The sequence below is a fragment of the Schistocerca americana genome, chromosome 1 (assembly GCF_021461395.2).
Source record: "Schistocerca americana isolate TAMUIC-IGC-003095 chromosome 1, iqSchAmer2.1, whole genome shotgun sequence".
In the NCBI taxonomy this organism is placed as follows: domain Eukaryota; kingdom Metazoa; phylum Arthropoda; class Insecta; order Orthoptera; family Acrididae; genus Schistocerca; species Schistocerca americana.
In genome coordinates this window covers 361,142,872-361,163,631 of record NC_060119.1, presented here as the reverse complement: position 1 = coordinate 361,163,631, position 20,760 = coordinate 361,142,872, and the positions used below count along the sequence as shown (strand labels likewise).

The following is a 20,760-nucleotide window of genomic DNA, read 5'->3' as shown; positions in this document are numbered from 1 at the left end:
AATCTTCCTTCTTTATTCTCAAAACTTTTCACAGCAGGCCAAGACAAATTTTTCAGATTCTTAAGAGCGATAAATGAAGTATTGTGTGTTGATGGAACATATCTGAACCATCTTTGATTTACTGGTGGCATTGTAAGTTTTCCATTGTAGGAACATTAGTCCCTACATAACTTCACAGGTGTAGAGACAGTGTGGTGTGGGTGAATCTCAGTTTTCTAACAAGCTTACACAGCCTCTAACCATTTGACATGTCCATTGCAACATGTATACGGGACCAAACTTTGCATTTGTTGCCTCAAAGATAACACCAGAGCAAGGTTAAGCTGAAGGAAACCTACCTAGATGCAGAGCTATTGGCTTGGTCCTATTAGCTAGTGACTGAGTATTCAGTTGCAAGGCAGAATCAAGAGTGTTGGGTGGAAGCAACAAAGGTGTATTAGGGAAGAACCTCATTGCATTACCAGATACCTGTAGCGAGATAGACTCAGCTGGAACAGGGCCAGACTGCTAAAATTGATGTGTGGTGAAGGGCCATCACGGCCACAAAGGTGCACACGCACACTTCAAGAACAACTGGAAGAATTTAACATTGCGAATATGTAGGTGTGTCAGATTCATAGAACCAGTGGATTTATTTTCGGGTTTGCAACAGTTTAAGATGATTAGATGTACATGAAAAAAAAGAAACAGAAGAGTAAATATGGCCTGGAGTGCTTTTAGTACTCTAGAGTTTCCAGAACTAGGCTTCCATTGTACCAGAAATGGAGAGACTACAATTAGTGTGTATTATCTGTGTTAACATCTGGAATGAGATGTTAATTTTTATTGTGAGAACTGTTCAAAAACTGAAGTGGCTCAGAAGCAGTACAGTAATGTGAATTGGGAATTGCTAGGAGAGCAGACAAATGAATTTTGGAACAGACTAGAAGTGAAAGATTTAATTAGAATTGTAATGCAGTGATTCGTTTGTTCGTCCATTTGTTTGTTAATTCATTCATTTGTTGTATTGTGTAGATCGCATCAAGGAAACCTTCTGGGATGTGAAATAAGCAAAGTATATGTATTAATAAAAGAGAGGCAATTAACAGCAGTCTGACACCACACTATATAATGCTAAACAAGCTTACATCAAAATATAGTACAGTAAAAAGAAAAAGAATGGAACGAGGGTGGGTGAAATATATTGTTAGGCAAATAGATGGAAGATAGATTAAGTAGCTCCTTTGTTTGTTTCGAAGGTACAAGAAAAATTTGAGAAGTTGATCTAACGTAAACTGGTAGATTATATTAGAAAACATACAGAAGCAGCATGGATGCATATTACTGTGCATCCCTCCACCACCAGCTTGTCTGAACTATGCAGATGGGTGCTATTCTCACTTTCGTTATCACCCTGGCCACCATTTATGGTAACCCATGGTCCCCACACCATCCACCCAACTACTTCTTGTCCCTCCATCATGTCACCCTCTCCTAATTCACATTCCTATGTCACCTTAAGCGTGCACTGTTCCCCACTGCTTCTGACAACTACACATCTGGCATCCCTCCCTTCCCACATTCCTAGCCGGCAAACAGGCTGCCTCCCTCCAGGCTGCTAGTCATCCATCCCCAACCCCTCGCCATGGCTCTTGCCCCCCCTCAACCTCTACCCACCCTGTCCAACAAACACACACTCCATCCTAGTCCACGTGCCAAAATGCAGCACTAGCATTTCGGGTCCAGCCATTGCCATTTAAGAGCTTAGCAGCTCTCCAACAAGCAGGAGCAATGAGTTGTTGGTACGCACACACACACACGCGCGCGCACACACACACACACACACACACACACACACACACACACACACACACACACAGAGAGAGAGAGAGAGAGAGAGAGAGAGAGAGAGAGAGAGAGAACATGTGCCCCTAGCAACAACTTGTCATTCCTGCTTGTCGGAGAGCGACATCCTTCACCCCTTAAGTATTTATGTTTTGCTGAAACTTCACTACAGTATTATCACACACAATATCTTATACTAATTTTTGTCATTCATTTTTACCTATTTTAATTTTATGTCTAAATGGTTGCATCGCCAATAAAGTTTACTTCTGTTGTTTCATAGTTAACTTTTAGTTGATGTTCTCTCATTCTTTTCTTCTGTTTGTATCAGTATGGTCTGTATTTACATTTATGTTCTAGGTTAAAGTCCTAGACGTCTTTGAAAATCCAAAATTTTTCCAATTGGTTATGGAAAAACATGGAGCAGGGATGGATCTGTTCGAGTTCATTGACAGAAAACCGTATCTTGATGAGACACTGAATAGTTACATCTTTAGGCAGGTAATAGCAGGAACCTTTAAAAATGTAGAAATTTTTATAACAGTGGTGATATATTTTCCTGTGGTTTTATGTGTTGCCTTCCTCTTTTTTTCCAGATAGTTTCAGCTGTTGACTACCTTCATTCTTTACAAATACTACACCGTGATATAAAAGATGAGAATATTATAATAAATGAAAAGTTTCATGCCAAACTAATTGATTTTGGATCAGCAACATTCATGAGTGAAGGACGTTTATTTTCCACATTTTATGGAACAGTGGAATACTGTAGTCCAGAAGTGCTTGCAGGAAATAAGTAAGAGCATTTGTGTTCCCAGAAGAATATGAAAATGGATGATTTCTCATTGTTGTAGTGCTACATATAGTTGATAAATTGTAAAACACTGCTTGATTGTACTTGATAAATGGTTTTCAGCTCTTTTTCTGCCAGGTTTCTCATGCCTCTTTGACTAATTTCTGTTTTCTGTAAAAGTAGATGAGGTTAGAAAGATTTAAGATTTTTTATCTTGAATCTTCCACGAGCTTTCCAACTAACTATTTAGAGCTTTAAGTTTATTGACGAGATAATATAGAGCAGGGCTTCCCAACGTGTGGTCCGCGGACTCCTTAGGGGTCCGCTGGCTCTTTCTAGGGGGTCCGCGGCAACCCTTCACCAAATCGTGTAAAATAATGAGTAAAATTATTGAATAAAAATGTGAAAATCAAATTCATAACTTTTTTTTTTCCAGTGCTGAATTTCATATTCGCATCAATCTCCCCTCTTTCTGGCTGCCTCTGATCGTTCAGATGCTCTTCTCTCTTTCTGAAGTAGCTAGTGAATTTTCTGTGTGAATTCTGCCTGTCCTTTCAGCAACTGATTGCTCAAAAACTGTTTATCTTATTCAATAGTAATGCTAAGTTTTTGAACATTCTCTCTTTTTGCATATGAATATCTGATGATCATCCAGCATACTTCTGTAGTCTGTTAGTAGAAAGGTTCTAATTTTGATAAGACGTTTCTCAGTTCTTTGTGGGAATTTCTATATTTTTCTCCAATATATCATCACTTCTCATACAGCTAGTCTGGCACTTTGAGGAACAGTTAATTCACACATCCACAAATTGTAAACGAAAGCCTGTAACGTTAATTTGGCAGATACCTTCCAGAAATTTCACTGAAATAGCTTTGATGTAAATAAATTTTCTCTCATAAACAAACTTGTCCTTACTGCAAGTGCTATCTTCTCTCATAAACAAACTTGTCCTTACTGCAAGTGCTATCTTCCCTTGAGAGTGAGAGGCTACTGGCCAACTGGTGTGGTCTGTATTATGTCGTTAAAAGTCAAGGCTCGCACTGCCCTCTGCCTGGCTTGGGTTCGTTGACTCATCACATCGTCCAACTAATGGAATCTGTGGTATGAGAAAATATTCAGTTAATGAGACTGGCGTAAACAAGTTGCTGACTTTAGGTAAAGAGGCCCTTGGGCCTCTCTTCTCTTCATCCTGCTGAGACCAAATTTCTCACACTTGATTCTACGTGGAGTAGAACCAGATTTGGGGGGGGGGAGTAAAAGTTCCTAAAAAGAGCCACCATACTGGTAGACCAATTCAATTTAGAGACTGGAAGGAAGAAAAGTTACAGTCAACTAAACTTATTGCTTATAATCTGCTGTCAAGTAGTTACAAAAGAAAAAATAGTTACGCTTTATGCTTCTGTTTCTGAAGTTGCAAATGCTCTGTAGCATTTAGGCAGATGTTACACTGCAGCAATTACAAATTTTCTACCAGTTTAGTTACTATAAAATTTTTGATTGTATGTATGGACAGAGGGAGATTTTTATTTATTATACTGTACTTGAAGAGAAACTAGTCTCTACGCAGAGTCAGGTGTAGCAAACAGGTGGTGTTATGTGATTTATTAAATAATTTAATTTGATCAGGCTGCATAAGATAAGTAACATTAATAAATTAGTTGAATGATATTATTTTTTCTCGTAAATTTTTGTTTTTGACAAAGTAAAATGTGATCAAAATTTGTGTATTCGTAATTGTCTCATCAACATCTCTGTTAATTTAGCTGCAACTGCTAGTTGTGTGTAAGGGTCCTGTGAGATTGGATGAACCTGGGATGTCCCTCAGTTCACTGCTTTCTTCGTTGGTGTCTTTCCTAATGTAATTTTGAACACAATAATACATTCACAGTTTGTTTCTAGATGCAGTCTTCTTAAAGTAACTGAACATCAACTGTCGTGTCTGTCAGTCTGTTTGAACACTCGAATCTCCAAAACAACTAGAAGAATTTAGAGATGATTTTCACAGGTAACTTGAGTGTATCTTGAGGCAATATGTAGGCTTTATTTTTATAAAAATCTGTTCATAAGGAAAAAAGATATTGTAAGTTAAAGTTTTAGGAATCTACCCAGTAGTTCGGATGTTTACATCAGTGACAGTGTAGTATACCATAGAACCAATACACGAGACTTAAGTTTTTTACGTCAGTGGCTGAAGTATTTTCAGACAGTATTTTCAGATCAGTGACAGAATCAAGCACCACAATCTTATCCTTACAAATGCAGACTGACATTGAGTTAACTTGGCAACAATGTACGGCCTTATTGGTTTTGCTTTGTATATTAAAAACTTAACAAAACTGCTTTGCTTCTTTCAATAGGTTTCATTTGTATATGACTTCTTGGCTAGGAAAAACAAATTTGTTGACAAAGTGATCCTAAAAGTGTTCCGTTTCTACCAACTAAGGTACAGAACCCTAAATAGTGACTGTATGCAAAGGCCCTTTTTTAACTTCTGTTGTGAAGCAAGAGCAGATAGTTCATAATAAAGAATTTTTTGGTAATAATTTAAAATTGTGTTCTAGAATGTATACCAAAAGATACCACTTTCCTTCACAAACAGTAGGCTAGTAAGAGTTGCAAATATTTCTTGAATGACTTAATAGGTAGTGTGCTGGTTGTAGTGCAACCGACATTTTATCATGATTTTAAGGGAGATTTTGTTACAATAAATTTCAATTGCACAACTACACATTGCATTGGAACGAATGACAATGAAGATATAATGTAATGAAAAAAAGCTGGCTACTTTTCTTACATTTAATCTGTTATGTCATATAACAAGTACCATATTTTTGGGTTACTCCACAAACCAAGATGAAGTTTTTAGAATCAAAAGATTGTAATAAGTTTCATTTGTGGTGAAAATTCAAGAACACCAAGCTTCTTGCCTCTTGACGTGAGAGCACACGATGAAAACTGATTCACTTTAGAAACAAATGTACACACATGTAAACGCTGAATGGTATGGTAAAGGACACTACACAAATTGGAACATTTCATATTGACTGCTATCTGTTTTTGATTGCTGCCAACTTAAGCGATCTGTTGATCTATCAGTGCTGGCTCTTTCGAAGCATTTCAAATTGTTGTATTGTATGAATCAATTGAAATATAAATAATGTAACAGGTGTGTTGAAACATGTACATGTCTATAATGTGTTTCCAAGAGTCCTTGTTACGTCCATGTCTTGATTAGAGAAGGAAGAAAGATAAGAGTTTAACATTCAATTGACAGTGCAATCACTAGAGACAGGTGTCTCATTTATACCATAGCTGCTGATCAGTACAGAGCAAGTGGATCCATGTGTTGCCAGTACTTATCAAGATATAAGCAAACATCTCCCCCCCCCCCCCCCTTTCCTGTCTTGTAGCCCTTCTAGAAGTGTAGGGTATGTCATTCTTTCTCTGATCCGCACATTTCCTTGAACCAAACCATATTTTTTCCGTAGGTGGATGAACAGAAAAAAGACTGCATGTTGACAATAGTATCAGTTGTTATAGAAAAACTTTTCAAGGTCTGCCAATTAGGGATTGTGAGCTATTGATAGCATTTAGCAGGATTAATTTTTACAGCAGTGAGTGTTGACGAAATATATGAAAGTAAGTGTAGTCAGTGAGGGAACTGGAAGGATTTTTTAAAAAAATGCTGTCATACAGGAGAGCCTGGAAAATAAGGGGGAGTTGGTCACTCTTACTGACCTGAGAAAGATGGTTTCAATTAGAGGTGGGCAAAATTTGTTCTTTTCAGAGATTTGATCAGAACCACTTTCTCACTGAAATGAACCATATCTTTTTCATGGCTCGCCACTCACCATTTCCTTACTAAAGTAAACGAAAGGAATATGCCTTACCTTTTTTTATTCAAGGATATTCTACCTGTGTTTTTATCTTATTTTAACCTGTTTTGGAAGAACATGGAAAGAGGACTAGTAATTTTTTGTTACATCCTGTGTAGTTTTAAGATTTTCAGAAAGTCTTTACATTTCATCATCAATAACAATAGAAAGTTCACAATAAATATTTTTATCAAGTTAGGAAGTTATAAAAATAAAACTCACTGTTGTCACTTTTTCATAATTTTATCGAGAACAAAAGCTACAATACAATATAATTTACAGCTGTCCAGCTGTAATAGCCTTTGCAGCAGATTTTGTCAAACAACTAGGCATTACGGTGTCTGATAACACCTTTTGAGTTTGTAACTTATAATTTGGGCAAAACAAATTTAGGAATTTTTCTATATTAATGTTGTGCATCTAATGCTGTAATTTTATTTAATGTGGTGGTACCTATGACTCTCAGAGATTTACTTATCGATTGTTGCAAATGAAAATTGATTGGCATCACAAAAGAAAATAAATCAGTATCTCACTCAGATGCAGATGGCAGTGGCAAGCTGGATACATACTGAAACCCACTCTGACTCCTTCTATGGATAACTTCTGATATGGAAGCACACATTGGCGAAGGCGATTCATGAGAAAGAATTTCTTGAGTTCCTGCAGAAAGATCATTGGTTAATTGCAATCTTGATTGGCTTCCTAACCCACACAATTACAAAGGTGCTGTTGAATACCTGGACTTTAGACAACTTTTCAGGTTTGGTGAGGAACAAAAATAACAGGAAGTTATGTGCTGACAGTTAAACCATTCCACTTTACTTTTTTATCCAGTTTCAAAAAAATGTTACCATATATCGACTGAACCTCTTCTAGGCAAAGGTGATGTAACTGACTTATCCTGCAGCAATGAAAATACGTGTGATGGAAAAATTAAAACACTTACTTTTCAGAGGCACATTTAAAATGGTAAACAGAGCAGTTTTTTTGATTTCCAAAAGGGCATGACGATTGGCCTTTGGGCCAACAGCGGAAGCATTTTCGAAACAGCCAAGTTTGTAAACTGTTTGTGTCCCCCTGTGGTTAAAGTATGCCATACATACCAAAATGGTGTGACAGAAACAGATGCTGAGGCACTCTAGTGCACCATGGGCAATACATGACATGGGTGTACAATTAATGTGGAGATGTGCACAGGTGAACAGATGTGCAACTGTAGAGCGACTGACCGCCAAGTTGAACCAATGGGCTACCAGCAGTGTCTCCTTAATGGCTGTTCGACGAACATTTCTGCATATGGGCGTCCACAGCAGACACCTGATTCATACACCCATGGTGACTGCTATTATAGGGCAACGAACGCTGGGATTTGGACGACAGTACCACTGAGTGGCAACAGCTGATCTTTTCAGCTTAATTATGTTTTATGATCCCTTAGACAGGTGGCACTTGGCCTGTGTGGTCCTCAAACAGTCGCTGGAAGGATCCAGGCTGGAGGAGGGAGTGTTATAGTCTGGGGAATGTTTGTCATTCTGGAAGGTACAATGGATCAACACAAGTATGCCTCTATCCTTGGTGACTATATTGACACCTACATGCAGTTTGTTTTTCCTTGACACTGTGGCATCTACCAGCAGGACAATGCAACCTGTTGCACAGCTCACAGTGTATGTGTGTGATTTGAAGAGGAGTAGTTGACCACCTTACTCCCATGGCCATTAAACTCCCTCTATTTAAAACTAATCAAGAATCTGCAGGACCACCTTGAGTGGGCTGTTCGCACCAAATCAAGAAACCTAGCACAGCTGGCAGTGGCACTGGATCCAACGTGGCTCCGCATCCCTGTTGGTAGGTTCCAGAATGTCATTGACACTTTTCCCGCATGTCCGCACTGCAAAAGTTGATTATTCAGGATTTTGACCAGTGGTCACAGTGGGTTGGTGAATAATCCTGTAGAGTGCTGGGACTCTAATGAAATAATGAAACAGCATTCAACTAACAATAATTTATTGATGAAAGTTTTACAGTTCTTCCTTTTTCCTTATGGCACTACCTAGCAGCAACCGTGCTGAGTCTGCACTGCTTGAAAGCACGAGGTGAGATGTCAATGTTCAGCGAGGAACTTGCCATGCACAGGTTTCAGAGCATTCCTTTACATGAAGCTTGCATCCCTATAGGTGTTCTTATGAATCTCTAAGGGAAGTGACTACATTTAGCCTCATTACAGTACCAATTTCTGTCTGTTCTGCAGTGTTGTCAAAGTGCTGAATCAGTCATTGCCTTCAGTCTTGCAAAGTTTGATGAAACTAGCTCCCAGTTTGTTCGTAGTATAGGCCTCCCATGTTGACATTTGGTCACAACGCTGTTGCGTAACTAGCAGATGGTGCCCCACTTTACAATGTTTCCATCAGTTCTTAACAAAATTTTATTCTTGCACTTACTGTTCTATGTGCAACAACAGATACCTTTTCTTGCCCCTGAAAGGCAAATGTCTAGGTTTGAGTCACAGTCTAGCACACAGTTTTAATCTGCCTGCTCTTATTGATGACATGCAAGAGGAAATCCTGGGCCTTTGAATTACACTCTGAAAATAAACTGCAGCCTTCTAGTGCAATCAGATTTATTCTTCATCTTTATATTAAGTTGAGTAAGAGTGTGCAGCACTATTACTTTTTTTTGAGTTTGTTTTATGTGATTCTCAGAACCAACAAATAGGGTTTTTAAGTACTTACATTATTGAAAAACAATGCTCCACAAATTTTGTTTTACTGACAACTTTTGCTAGTCAAATTTAGTGAGCATACTGTCACTCTATACAAACTACATAGCAAATGTGAAGGAAAACAGTTTTCCTTTGTACGTGAAATTCATGTGGGCTGTAGATGACAGTGTTGGAAGTGCTGAAAGTTAGTTCATTTCCCAATATGTTTCACTCTATAATACAGACAAAATTAATGTAAACTGCCTTTCATCACAAAAGCCTATGAACATAAAATAGGTAATGTTTTTATGAGGTTGTGCTGAATGAAGTACAAGTATCTTAATTTTGTGAAGACTTAATAGGGCTGATGAAATGCGCCATATGTTTGTCCATGCATACATTTCTCTCTCTCTCTCTCTCTCTCTCTCTCTCTCTCTCTCTCTCTCTCTCTTTCTTTCTCAAGTAGTTTGAATGACAATACATTGTTGAGATATGCTTCTGTGTGTTTTGTTCATAACTTTTTAATCATAGAAAAGTTACATACATATTTTACTCACATTTTTAGGTACGAAGGTCCAGAACTGGAAATGTGGTCTCTTGGTGTAACACTGTATGTTATGACATTTGGTGAAAACCCTTTTTTTGATGTTGAAGAAATTATGAAAGCAGAATTGCACCCACCTTCATCGGTTTCAGAAGGTAATTTACTGCAGTTTCTTAATTTCATCCAATTATTTCATATAATGACCCTGATGATAGCCACAATACTTCCAACTTTCAGAAGTATCATGACAGAAATCTACTAACAATATTAAATGTGGTTACAATGAAATAGTGCATCATGAGTTCCTGCCTCAGTCATATGTTCAATAAAATATAATACCTGGAAGTTATGTGCTGTTTGCGTGAAGCTATCTGAAGAAAACAGCCACTTGTTGAAATGGCAGTACAGTAAGGCTCCTGCACACATCTCAATGGATGTTCGTGGTTTTTTGGGCAAAAAAAGAAAACCCTTATGTTGTCTCGGCCACCGTATTTGCCGGACATTCCCTCCCTGCGACTTGTTTCAATTCCCGAGGCTGAAGAGAACTATGAAAGGATGTTGTTTTGCCACCATTGATGAGATAAAAATAAAAACAGATCTGCTGGAGGAGCTGAACATGATAATAAAAAGTTAGTTCCAGATGTGCTTCAAAGATTGGAGAAAGTGCTCTTGCAAGTGTATTATATCTGAGGGTAATTACTTTGAAGGGGAAGTAGTTGATGTTGATGAGTAAATATTCTGGAAAAAAAATCTTCCCATTACTTTTGTATCACGCCTCATATATGGAGCTACTTTCTCTGATGATGCCTTTTATTTTTCTAACAGCAATAAAGTAAGTTAGTATGTTGATAAGGAAACAACAATCCAGGCTGCAGATGACAATAAAACTTTCAAGATATCTGAATAATTTTCAACAACATGCTATTATTACAACAGTTGAATGTACTTTTGATTGCTAGAAGAACCGTGGACATAAGAGGCAGTGATAAATGGTAGGAGATTGACACTAGGATGAGTGTGTTATTTATCAAGAATCCAAAACAATTTATTTTCTGATCTTTCTGTACATATCAAATATCCAGATAATAAATATTAATTTATTATTTATGGTTAAATTTTGTTCAGATATCTTACTAGTGTAAGTCCGTAATCATTTTGAAAGTTCACTAAAATCACCGTGAGAAGTGTTATCCTGGAAGTAAGTAAGTTGAAGCAAGTGCACTCGATGAAAAAAGAGTTATTCCACTCAAATGGATGTAAGAATTAATGCATTTGAAGGATACTATCTCAAAGGATTTGAATGTCAATGTGGTTCCAGGCTCAAACCTATGGAAAGATTGGGCTCATAGCAAAGCTCAGAAACATTCTTTCAATAAAAGATAAACAATGTCAGAGCCAGGTTGAGTTTATTCTTACAGGTAAATGTGAACAGTTGCAAAGATTTGGGTCGGGATATATGTGCTGCACTTCTTAAAGATGGCTGTTCATAAACTGAAATAATTTATAACCAAAGCAAGGGCTATTGAACGGTATACTATAGTACTTTCAAGCAAATTCCACAAACCCAACCCCATAGGTCTCCCCATTGGTTTTCTCATTGTGGCTGGGTACAATAATCCCTATGAACGAACCCTTTGCTGTTGTTGATCAACGCCTCCAATCCATTGTCTGTAACCTCCCATCCTACATTCAAGACACTGCTTATTTCCTTCCCCACCTTTCCACAGTTCCTTTCCCATCACTGTCAGACTCCTTGTCAGCCACTGTGGATGCAGTGTATATACACCCTAACATCCCCCATTTCCATGGCCTTGCCAGCCATAGAAAACTATCTTTCCCAACTTAAATTGAACTCACCGCCTCTTTCCTAATCCTCTTAGCCAATCACACCCTGGCCCACAATTATTTTCAAAGGCCAAATTTGTAAATAAATCTGCCGTACTGCCATGGATACTAACATGCCACCATCCTATGCCAACCTATTTATGACCCATCTGGAGGAATCCTTCACATCCAGTCAAACTTAAAGCCCCTTATCTGGCTCAGATTCATTGCTGACATTTTCATGATCTAGACCCATAGCAGGGACACCTATGGCCAAATCCGCTTTCCTGGTTGTTTTGAACTCTACGAGCCACCTTTTTAGATGTTTGATCTCCACCTCTCCGATGGCTTCTCAAATATATTTGTTCAAATCAAGCACACCAACCAGCAGCACCACCTCTGCTTCTACAGCTGTTACTTGTTCCACATCAAAAAGTCTCTTCCATACAACCTTGCCAGCCATGGATGCTGCATCTGTATTATGAGCTGTCGAAATATACTGATAACCTTCCCAGTGCCTGTGGCACACAGTGTTGTATCCAGCTCATCCCATGTACAGATCTCCAATGCCATCTCCTCCTCTTGACACCAGTAACCCTGTTAACCAGCCACCAATCAGCACACTCAACCACTATCACTCTGGCCTTGAAAAGCTCAATCACATCCTCCACTAGCATTCAGCATCTCTCGTGCTCTGAGATGAGGAATATCCTTCCCAAAATCCTATCCACATCACACAAAGTAGTGTTCCACCACCCATCCAACCTCAAGAGTATCTATGCCCAGCCCTGCATGCCATGGATCGTTTTGTTGTAGTCGACCCAGGTGCAAGATCTGTCCTGTACACATGTCCACCACCTCCTACCACAATCTAGTTACAGGTATCTTCTCCCCATTGAAAGGCGGGGCCACTTGTGAAAGCAGCCATGTTAAATATAAGATACACTGCAGTTACTCTACATCATTCTATGTGGGCGTGACAAGTAGCCACTTACACGAATAGCCACTGCCAAACTGTGACAAATCACAAACTTGATCCTCCAGCTGCCAAATGTACTACGCATCACAACACTAATGACTTCAATAGCTGCTTCACTACACAGCCCATTTGGTTATTCCCTTCTAGCACAAGTTTTTCTGAACTACTCAGGTGGAAATTCTCTCTCCAGCACATCCTGCACTCTTACAATACCCCTGCACTAAACCTTTGCTAACTAATTTCTCGCTACCTCACTGTACCCTTTCCCTTCTCTCTTCTGTCCACACTGTACTTTCTTCTGTCCACACTGTACTTTCTTCTGTCCACACTGTACTTTCTTCTGTCCACACTGTACTTTCTTCTGTCCACACCGTACTTTCTTCTGTCCACACCATACTTTCTTCTGTCCACACCATACTTTCTCCATTCATATCATGTACAGCCTTCTCCCACCACTGCTCCCCGATCCCCACGCTCTCTCTTTCTACCCGTCTCCCTTACTCCCCCCTCCCCTCCTCCCAGTCTTCCCCACCACCACCACCACCACCACCACCTTCTTCTCCTTTCCTTCCTTCCATCTGCCCCCCACCCTGCCTCTCCTTAGTAACCTTTATATGCTGTTACCCTCTGAACTACTCCTTTTAATCTTATTGTGCTGCCACTGACTCATTTGGTGAAAGACCTGCCACACTCTAGCATCTGACCCGCTTCTTGTCTCGTGGCTCCTTACCGTACATGCTCCCAACTTCCATCTATCCAGGCACCTACTTTCAATAATATGTTTAAATAACTAGTCTTGCTGCTACCATCAGCATTGTATGTTTGGGTGTCTGTGTGGTTATATGTGTCAATGTGTGTACTTTTACTAGCAAAAGAGCAAGAACTTGAAAGCTAACATTAACTGTTTTCTATTACATGTTTCTGTACACCACACACCGGTCCTTTATAGGTGAGTGATTGACTTTCCCTTATGTTACATAATGATTGAAGAGTGTTTAACAGTGCATAGGTCAGAGAAGTTCTTAATAGAGAAGCTACTGTTAAACGTATGATGATGCTCCAACAGCAAAATTATTGCAGTGAAAGGGGTGGTTGTAGAGTTACGGAAACAGCTAGAATGATGATGCATGCACATGCCGATGTGCCATAATGTGTTGAAGCTGATTTTGTTATTTCAACCCCATGTATTTATAATGGGTTAGGATTTTATGAACCCAAGTCTACCTCCTTGTGACTTACTGCCACTGCAAGAAACCTATTATGATACAACTGCATCTAATAGGATCTGGTTGCTGTACTAAACCTGTAAAACAAAGAAGATAAAAGACACATCAAAGAAATATGAAGGAAGTTTGACTGTCTGTGACATTGTGGAAGGTTGTTGTATTTGCTCAGTTGGAATAATACTTTAACCAGGCTGAGAAATATCATTTCCAATTAAAAGTAATTGTGGCTACCTTCCATCAAGAACTTACGTCTGATACTGATGTTTTACGTGATTATTACAAAGTCATTCTAATGGTGTGTCATTGGAAAGAAAATAGGTGGATAGCAGTTAATGGACCAGTTTACACTGAGATCCTATAAATTTTGAACAGTTTGTGAAGATTCGTGATCGTGCAAGAATGTCAGTGGAAGGATCCAATGGATCAATAAGAGAACTGAAAAAAATTGACACTGAGTTTCAGAAGATCTGGAAATGGCTTTAGAAAAGAAAGAACTACCAATGGTTTGGCTGATAAATTCTAGACTTCTAATTTATTTATTTATTTTTTATTTATTTATTTATTTTTTTCACAACACAAATTTGTCAATTATCACCGTTATTCCTGTGCCACATGCAGCCACTATTGTAACACTACTGGGAGTTGCTGCAAATGAAATCTTGAATCAATGTTCAGCTTTGTCATTTTAAGCACCATCTTAATGGTCTAAAGTTAAGCACTTCATAGTTGAAATAGAAAATTCAACAGCTATGTAACTTTTTATGGTTAAAGAAATAAGTACTGTGTGCAACTATAAATTAAACAACTCATAGAACTTTTGAGGGAGAAATGGGTCCCTTGTGACAATATCTGCCAAATAATAATAATAATAATAATGGCAGTGGACTGCAAGTGGTATGGGATGTGGAGTGGAAGAAGTGAAGAATAAGTTGACCTTGTTGTCTTTTTTACCTTTGACAAAGATTGTCTTCTTCCATATGAAAGCCAATCATTCTTCTATTGTCATCCATCTTAGTCAGATTGGCTCAGTTCACATCAGCAACTCCAAAACATCATTCATTTCAGTCCATAATTTTGTAACTTTTCATAAATAGTTTCATAATGTAAATATTTTTTATCTTTATGAATGCATTAAAATATTCTTGTGATACTGAAAGATTGGGGCTTCAGTAACTGCATAGTGTTTTCAGTAATATTATGAGTAAAATGCCTTAGTTTAGTGTAAAGAGTTTCATCTGTAAAAAGAAAGAAAGCAAAGAAAAAAGAGGATTGTAAATAATTGCTGTGAAACCAAAATCTTCATTCAAAGTTCCTCTGACATGTCCATATTTGACATATAGAGGCTCATACTGGTAACTCTTAAGAATTACAGTTCCTTGTACAGTTCTGTGTATATACTTTTATATACAGAGGAAGAATAATATCTTTACAAAGTATTCCAGTGCATAGAAGGCCATGCAAACTGCATTGACAGTCATGCATTTGCTACATTGGACATTCTGTATAGATACATTAACTGAGCAAGGAGTCTAGTTTCTAAAAGCCATGGAGTTATTGTGATTTTTGCAAGATATAGCATTCCTATAATTCATGTCCTCTGTCAATGCTGCTTCAAACATTAGCGGATGAAATGTTCAAATGTCATTTGATAAGTTTTTAAATGACGTGGTTTCCTGTAAGCAGTTCGCTGAAGAGGAAAAAAGACCTCCACCAAACATTTTACTACTTTTTAGTACCACATTACCCATTGCCAACAGTGGTGGTTTTTTCTTTTTTTATAGTATAACCCAGTAACTGCTGTGCTTGGGATTTTTGCTTGTTCCATCTTCAATCAAGCATGTACATGCCAGTGAGAATCACTGGACATTCAAGAACCTTGTATTGTTGTGCAAGACACAGTGCCATATGTATAGTGTGGGCTTGGCTTTAGAAAAAAGTGTAATATTGCGTAACTGGAGACTCCGAGAAAGGAAAAAGAATCATAACAGAGCTACATATAGAAATAAAAAGAGCTAACTTCTTGGCTAAATTTCATGCGCTCATATGGATGGGTTTAGCTGCACAGAAAAAATAATATTGAAATTGCATCAAACTACTGTCAAGAATAGCAAACAGATGGGTCATTGAATGGATACACAACACAATAGGCCTCCATCTTTGAAGTGAGCCCATTGTAAGATTTTGGAACATGTTTTATGCTTGTTTATTATGACACTAACATTTTAAAGAACATAATTCTTATATAGGAAAACAGCGATCTGTAATTATTATAAATAAACTGGAAGCATTCTTGATCGCTTAACTTTTTTAATGGTGACCGGTTTCGACCTTTATATCAGATCATCTTTGGGCCTACAATAAACAGGAATTGATATGAACATATAAAGGACGAAATCATATATTCATAAAGCAGTAAATAACGCTTATTTACCATGAATGTCTGCTGGAGGTGGTGGCGCATGGCAATCCTCTTGTTTGTGGCTGGTGGTGTACTGCAATGTGAAGAACATCAGCCGCTAATTAAATATGTGAAGCCCCACCCGCAGTCTCTGGCATTATGTCATGGATAGCCAGTCATGTAAGTTGCATTTCTGCTGCTTAAGAAAATAATGTGGTAGTTACTGTAAGTCATTATTACCATCTATAGGACTTATAAAACACGTTAAAATCTTATAGCTTATAAAATGTAGTGTAAAAAGGTAATTACTGTGACCTAAACAGTGTGGTCCTGCACTGTTATCTACCAACGCAAAGATGATGGCAAGGACGCCACTGTAGTGTCTTTCTAGGGCCAAAGATGATGTATGTTCATATCAATTCCTGTTCATTGTAGGTCTGAAGATGATGTGATATATAGATCGAAACCGGTCACCATTAAAAAAGTTAGCAATCAAGACTGCTTTCAATTTATTTATTATGACATTCCTGGAAAGCAAAAATTTCTTCCGTAGGAATCGGCATGTGTTTCAAAAATAACAACTGTTTTGTACCCAACTCGCTCTTTTTGCTCATGAGACACAGAAAGCAGTAGATACCGGAAACCAGTTTGATGCTGTGTCCCTTACTTCTGGAATGTGTTCTATATACTTCAACACTGCCACCAAATTAACAAAATATAGGCATACTGATTATCAGATGAGCTGTGTGATAAAATTGAAGAAATCTTGTGTATAGAACCCAGCACGTTGGACTCAATAGAGAGAAATCCTCAGACATAAAAGTAACTTCAGGTGTACCCCAAGGGAGTATTGTAGGATCATTACTTTTCACAATACATATAAATGATATAGTGAATGTCGGAAGTTTAAGAGGCATCTTGTGGATGATGCTGGTGTAAACAGAGAAGTTGCAACACTAGAAAATTGTAATGAAACACAGGAAGATAGGCAGGGGATTGATGCTTTTTGCAGGGGCTGGCAGTTGATACTCGTGATAAACAAATGTAATGAGTTGCACATAAATAGGCAGAGATGTGCATTATTGTATGATTACATGACTACCTAACAATTTCTGGAAGCAGTCAGGTCAGTCCCATAAAACATCTAAGAGTATGTACACAGAGTGATTTAAAGTGGAATCCACATAAAACTAATTGCTAGAGTGAGATTCATCGGAAGAATCTTAACCACTGTTAGTCCTATATTTGAATATTGCTTGTAAGTCGGAGATCTATACAAGATAGGATTGATAGAGGAAATAGAGAATATCTAAAGGAGAGCAGAGCATTTTGTTACAGATTCATTTAATAAGCACGAAGGTAGAGATTCTCGGCTACCTCCAGTGGCACACACTGCAGGAGAGGCATTCTGCATTACTATTAAAATTCCGAGAGCTCACACAGAAGCCTTACCAACAATTGTTTCTCCCACGAACCATTCACAACTGGAACAGAAGACGAGAGGAAGTGGTAGTGATACATACATACTCTCCACCGAGTATAGATGTAGATGTCTCAAATGACACTTCATAGTAAACCACTGTGTTTGGCTTCTTCCTGTGGGAATAACAGGAGGTCGATTAGTTACATGCTGAAGAGAAAGGAATCAAGTCGGTAACTTAGTTCCTTTCTCCGCTGCACTTGGCGTCATGCCAGTAGACTGTACCGTCAGTGACTTTGTACTATGCCACCTTCAAACTAGATGCCATTGCCATTGGCTTGCAGCAAGCAGGCGCAGAAAGTGTAACACAACACTAACTTGGCACCAACCTCGTGATGTGTCATGGTTATTGTTGATTGTTATTGTAAGTTATTGAATGCTATCTTTTGAAATGTCTCCCAAATGAAAGTGAAACGAAAGTGAGCACAAGAGGAGGAGAATCAAGGAGGCTAGAGTTAAAGGGTTGCCATATAATGACTACAGTGGGAAAGCAGTTCCTGGAAAATCTATTGGTACTGGTTGCAGGTAATGTATCAGTACTGACATTTACCCATTCTACAAGTTCAGTGTAATATAATTTGTGGTTACTTGACAAGTTCCAGATGCCGAATGAAATGTTTCTAACTTATCAGTGAGGATGGTCGCTTCGAGGTACTTTCAAACTTTTTAAACATGGAAAAAAAGTCAGGATATTTATCTACAAGGGTTAATTGTGGCAGGCGACATCACGAAAAGGAGGCCAAGAAAAGTTGTCAGTGACATCGATAGCATCAAGAAACAACATTCCTTTGTTTACCATGCGATTGTCTGTGGTAGAAGAGTTCGTGTCTGCAAATGTGCTTACCTCAGTCTTCCTGCTGTATCACAGAAACTTTTTTTTGTATTTGCCAGTTGTTAGTTAATGGACAAATTCCTAAGGACACGTGTGAAACAAATCTACGTATAAACAAAATTTCAGAAAATGTAATAAATTTTATAGATACCCACATCACACCTTTCCCACTCAAAGGAAATTATGCTGGGAAGCAAATGAAATACCTAAATGCATGCCTCAATCTGAAAATTATGCATGAAATGTTCCTTAAGAAGTATCCAAAAATAAATGTGAAGTACGATTTCTGTAGGAAACATTTTCGTGAAAATTACAATTTTACTTTCAGTTATCCTCAAATTGATGTATGTGGCAAATGTGAGGGACTTCAGGTTAAGTTAAAAAGTTCACATCTCTCTGACAGTAGTAAAAGAGCTGCATAACTTGGGTTGGATATTCACAAGCAGTGCAGCAGGACATTTTATAAATTCAGTCAAATAACTGGGGCAAGAATGTATGGGCATGGATGACATTGTTGGACTAGCTTTTGACTACATGCAAAACTTGCCTCTGCCAGACATCCCAATGCAGGAAACCTTCTATTTACACCGTAGTAAAGATATGCATTGCATTGACAGACACTGACAAATTAAAAAAATCTCCCACCGATTTCCCGAAAGAGGTCACCCGTTTTGCTAGTGACTGTGTGTTTGGAGCGCTGGAGAGACAAATATGGAAATGTACTGAGTTTACAACTCCCTAAAGAGTATGTGGAAATTGTAGCAAACAGTATTCCTCAAGTTACAGTTATGGTGGAAAGTGAAGATACAATGGACTTTGACACATGGTAACCTCATTATTTAAAAAAAAAAAAAAAAAAAAAAAAAAAAAGGGGGTACAGTCTAGGGAAACAGCACATCCCAAGGTGCCTCATCAAGAAAAACAAAAGTTTTCTGTGGCAATATTCAAAGAATTTCTTTATGAAGCAACAAAACCGGTAGTCATGACTGCTTACTCTTCCATAAACAGTTGTGTCAGTCACTCCTTGAACCTAACAAAATCTAAATTTGCTTTGTTTCAAATTGGGTTGCAAAGGCTACATGACGGAAGGAAGGTTAGAATCAATAAAAAGAAAATTTAAGATATTCAGAAACTGGTTAAGTATATTCATGGAGAAGATGCTGAGATTTTTTGGGAGGAGGTATTGAAATGGCCAACTAAAAGTGACATATTGTGAACTATTCATAACTTTGAGTTCTATGAAGTTGTTGTTTTCGTGTTCAGTTGAAGGTACTTTTCCATTAGTTAATCAATAAACTTGAGTTTTAGACCGGAAATGTGTAATTTTGAATGTGTAATACTCACAAAAGGGCTAAATTCCATTGTTGACTGGAGAAAGGAACTATGTTATAAATTTATAATTTTTTTTTTCTTTTTCTTTTCTTTTTTTTCCAGAAGATACTTTTTAGAATACATGAAAATTATTTTCATTCACAGTATGTATGATTAGCGTGCAACAAATGTTGAAAATTTCAATGCAATCTCTCAAATAGTTTCACAACAAGACAGTTTCTTGTCTCTCCTTAAAAGTAAGAAAAAGTGACGTAGTTGCTTTCTCCACCGAACCATTCTATTATACCACCACCTTCTCAGACCAATTCAGTTATCAACAGAGAAATGAAGGCACTCAGACTCTGAAAACAGGGTTGTGCACAGGGCTTGATTGGAACATTCTTGAATTTTATTCTGTACCTTGAAGTACATGCTTAACTAGATTCTTCAGTGATATTCTAGATGGTGGGAATAGCTATCCAGAATTAAAGGTCACTCAAACTAGAGCGATACTCAATCCTGAAAAACCAATAGATGATACAAAAATGTAGGAAAAATATGGCTTGCCACTTACCTGTAAAGATGAAATGTTAAGTTGCGGACAGGCACAATTAAGACACTTATACAAAGCTTGCGGCCATGGCCTTCATCAGAAAAAGAGTAATGTACGCCAAACGTATACACAAGCAATCCTGTAAGCATTCTAGTCTATGTACACACTGCCAGAGAGCATTCCTCTCTCCCCACCTGTACACTACTATCACTTCCCCTACTCTGCCCCTCCTCCAGATTGCTGCTCCCATCCCATGTGATACTTGCATTTTGCTGTGAGCTGCTGGAGTTGGTGGTCATGTGAGCATTAGGTGTGATTGCTTGTGTGTATGAATGGTGTGTGTTTCTCTTTTTCTGAAGAAGGCTGTGGCTGAAAGCTTCATGTAGGTGTCTTTTAATTGTGCTTGTCTGCAACTT

At 38.1% G+C, this 20,760-nt stretch overlaps 1 protein-coding gene across 2 annotated transcripts in view; it reads left to right on the top strand.

The window, feature by feature from the left end:
• Positions 1–20,760, top strand: part of LOC124600024 (PAS domain-containing serine/threonine-protein kinase) — a 218,715-nt gene that overhangs the window by 177,319 nt on the left and 20,636 nt on the right. For both annotated transcript variants that reach the window (XM_047136127.1, XM_047136126.1), the window contains exons 16-18: positions 2,185–2,325; positions 2,421–2,620; positions 9,763–9,896. In XM_047136127.1, coding sequence (XP_046992083.1) covers positions 2,185–2,325; positions 2,421–2,620; positions 9,763–9,896 — 475 coding nt within the window. The remainder of the gene's footprint in view (positions 1–2,184; positions 2,326–2,420; positions 2,621–9,762; positions 9,897–20,760) is intronic.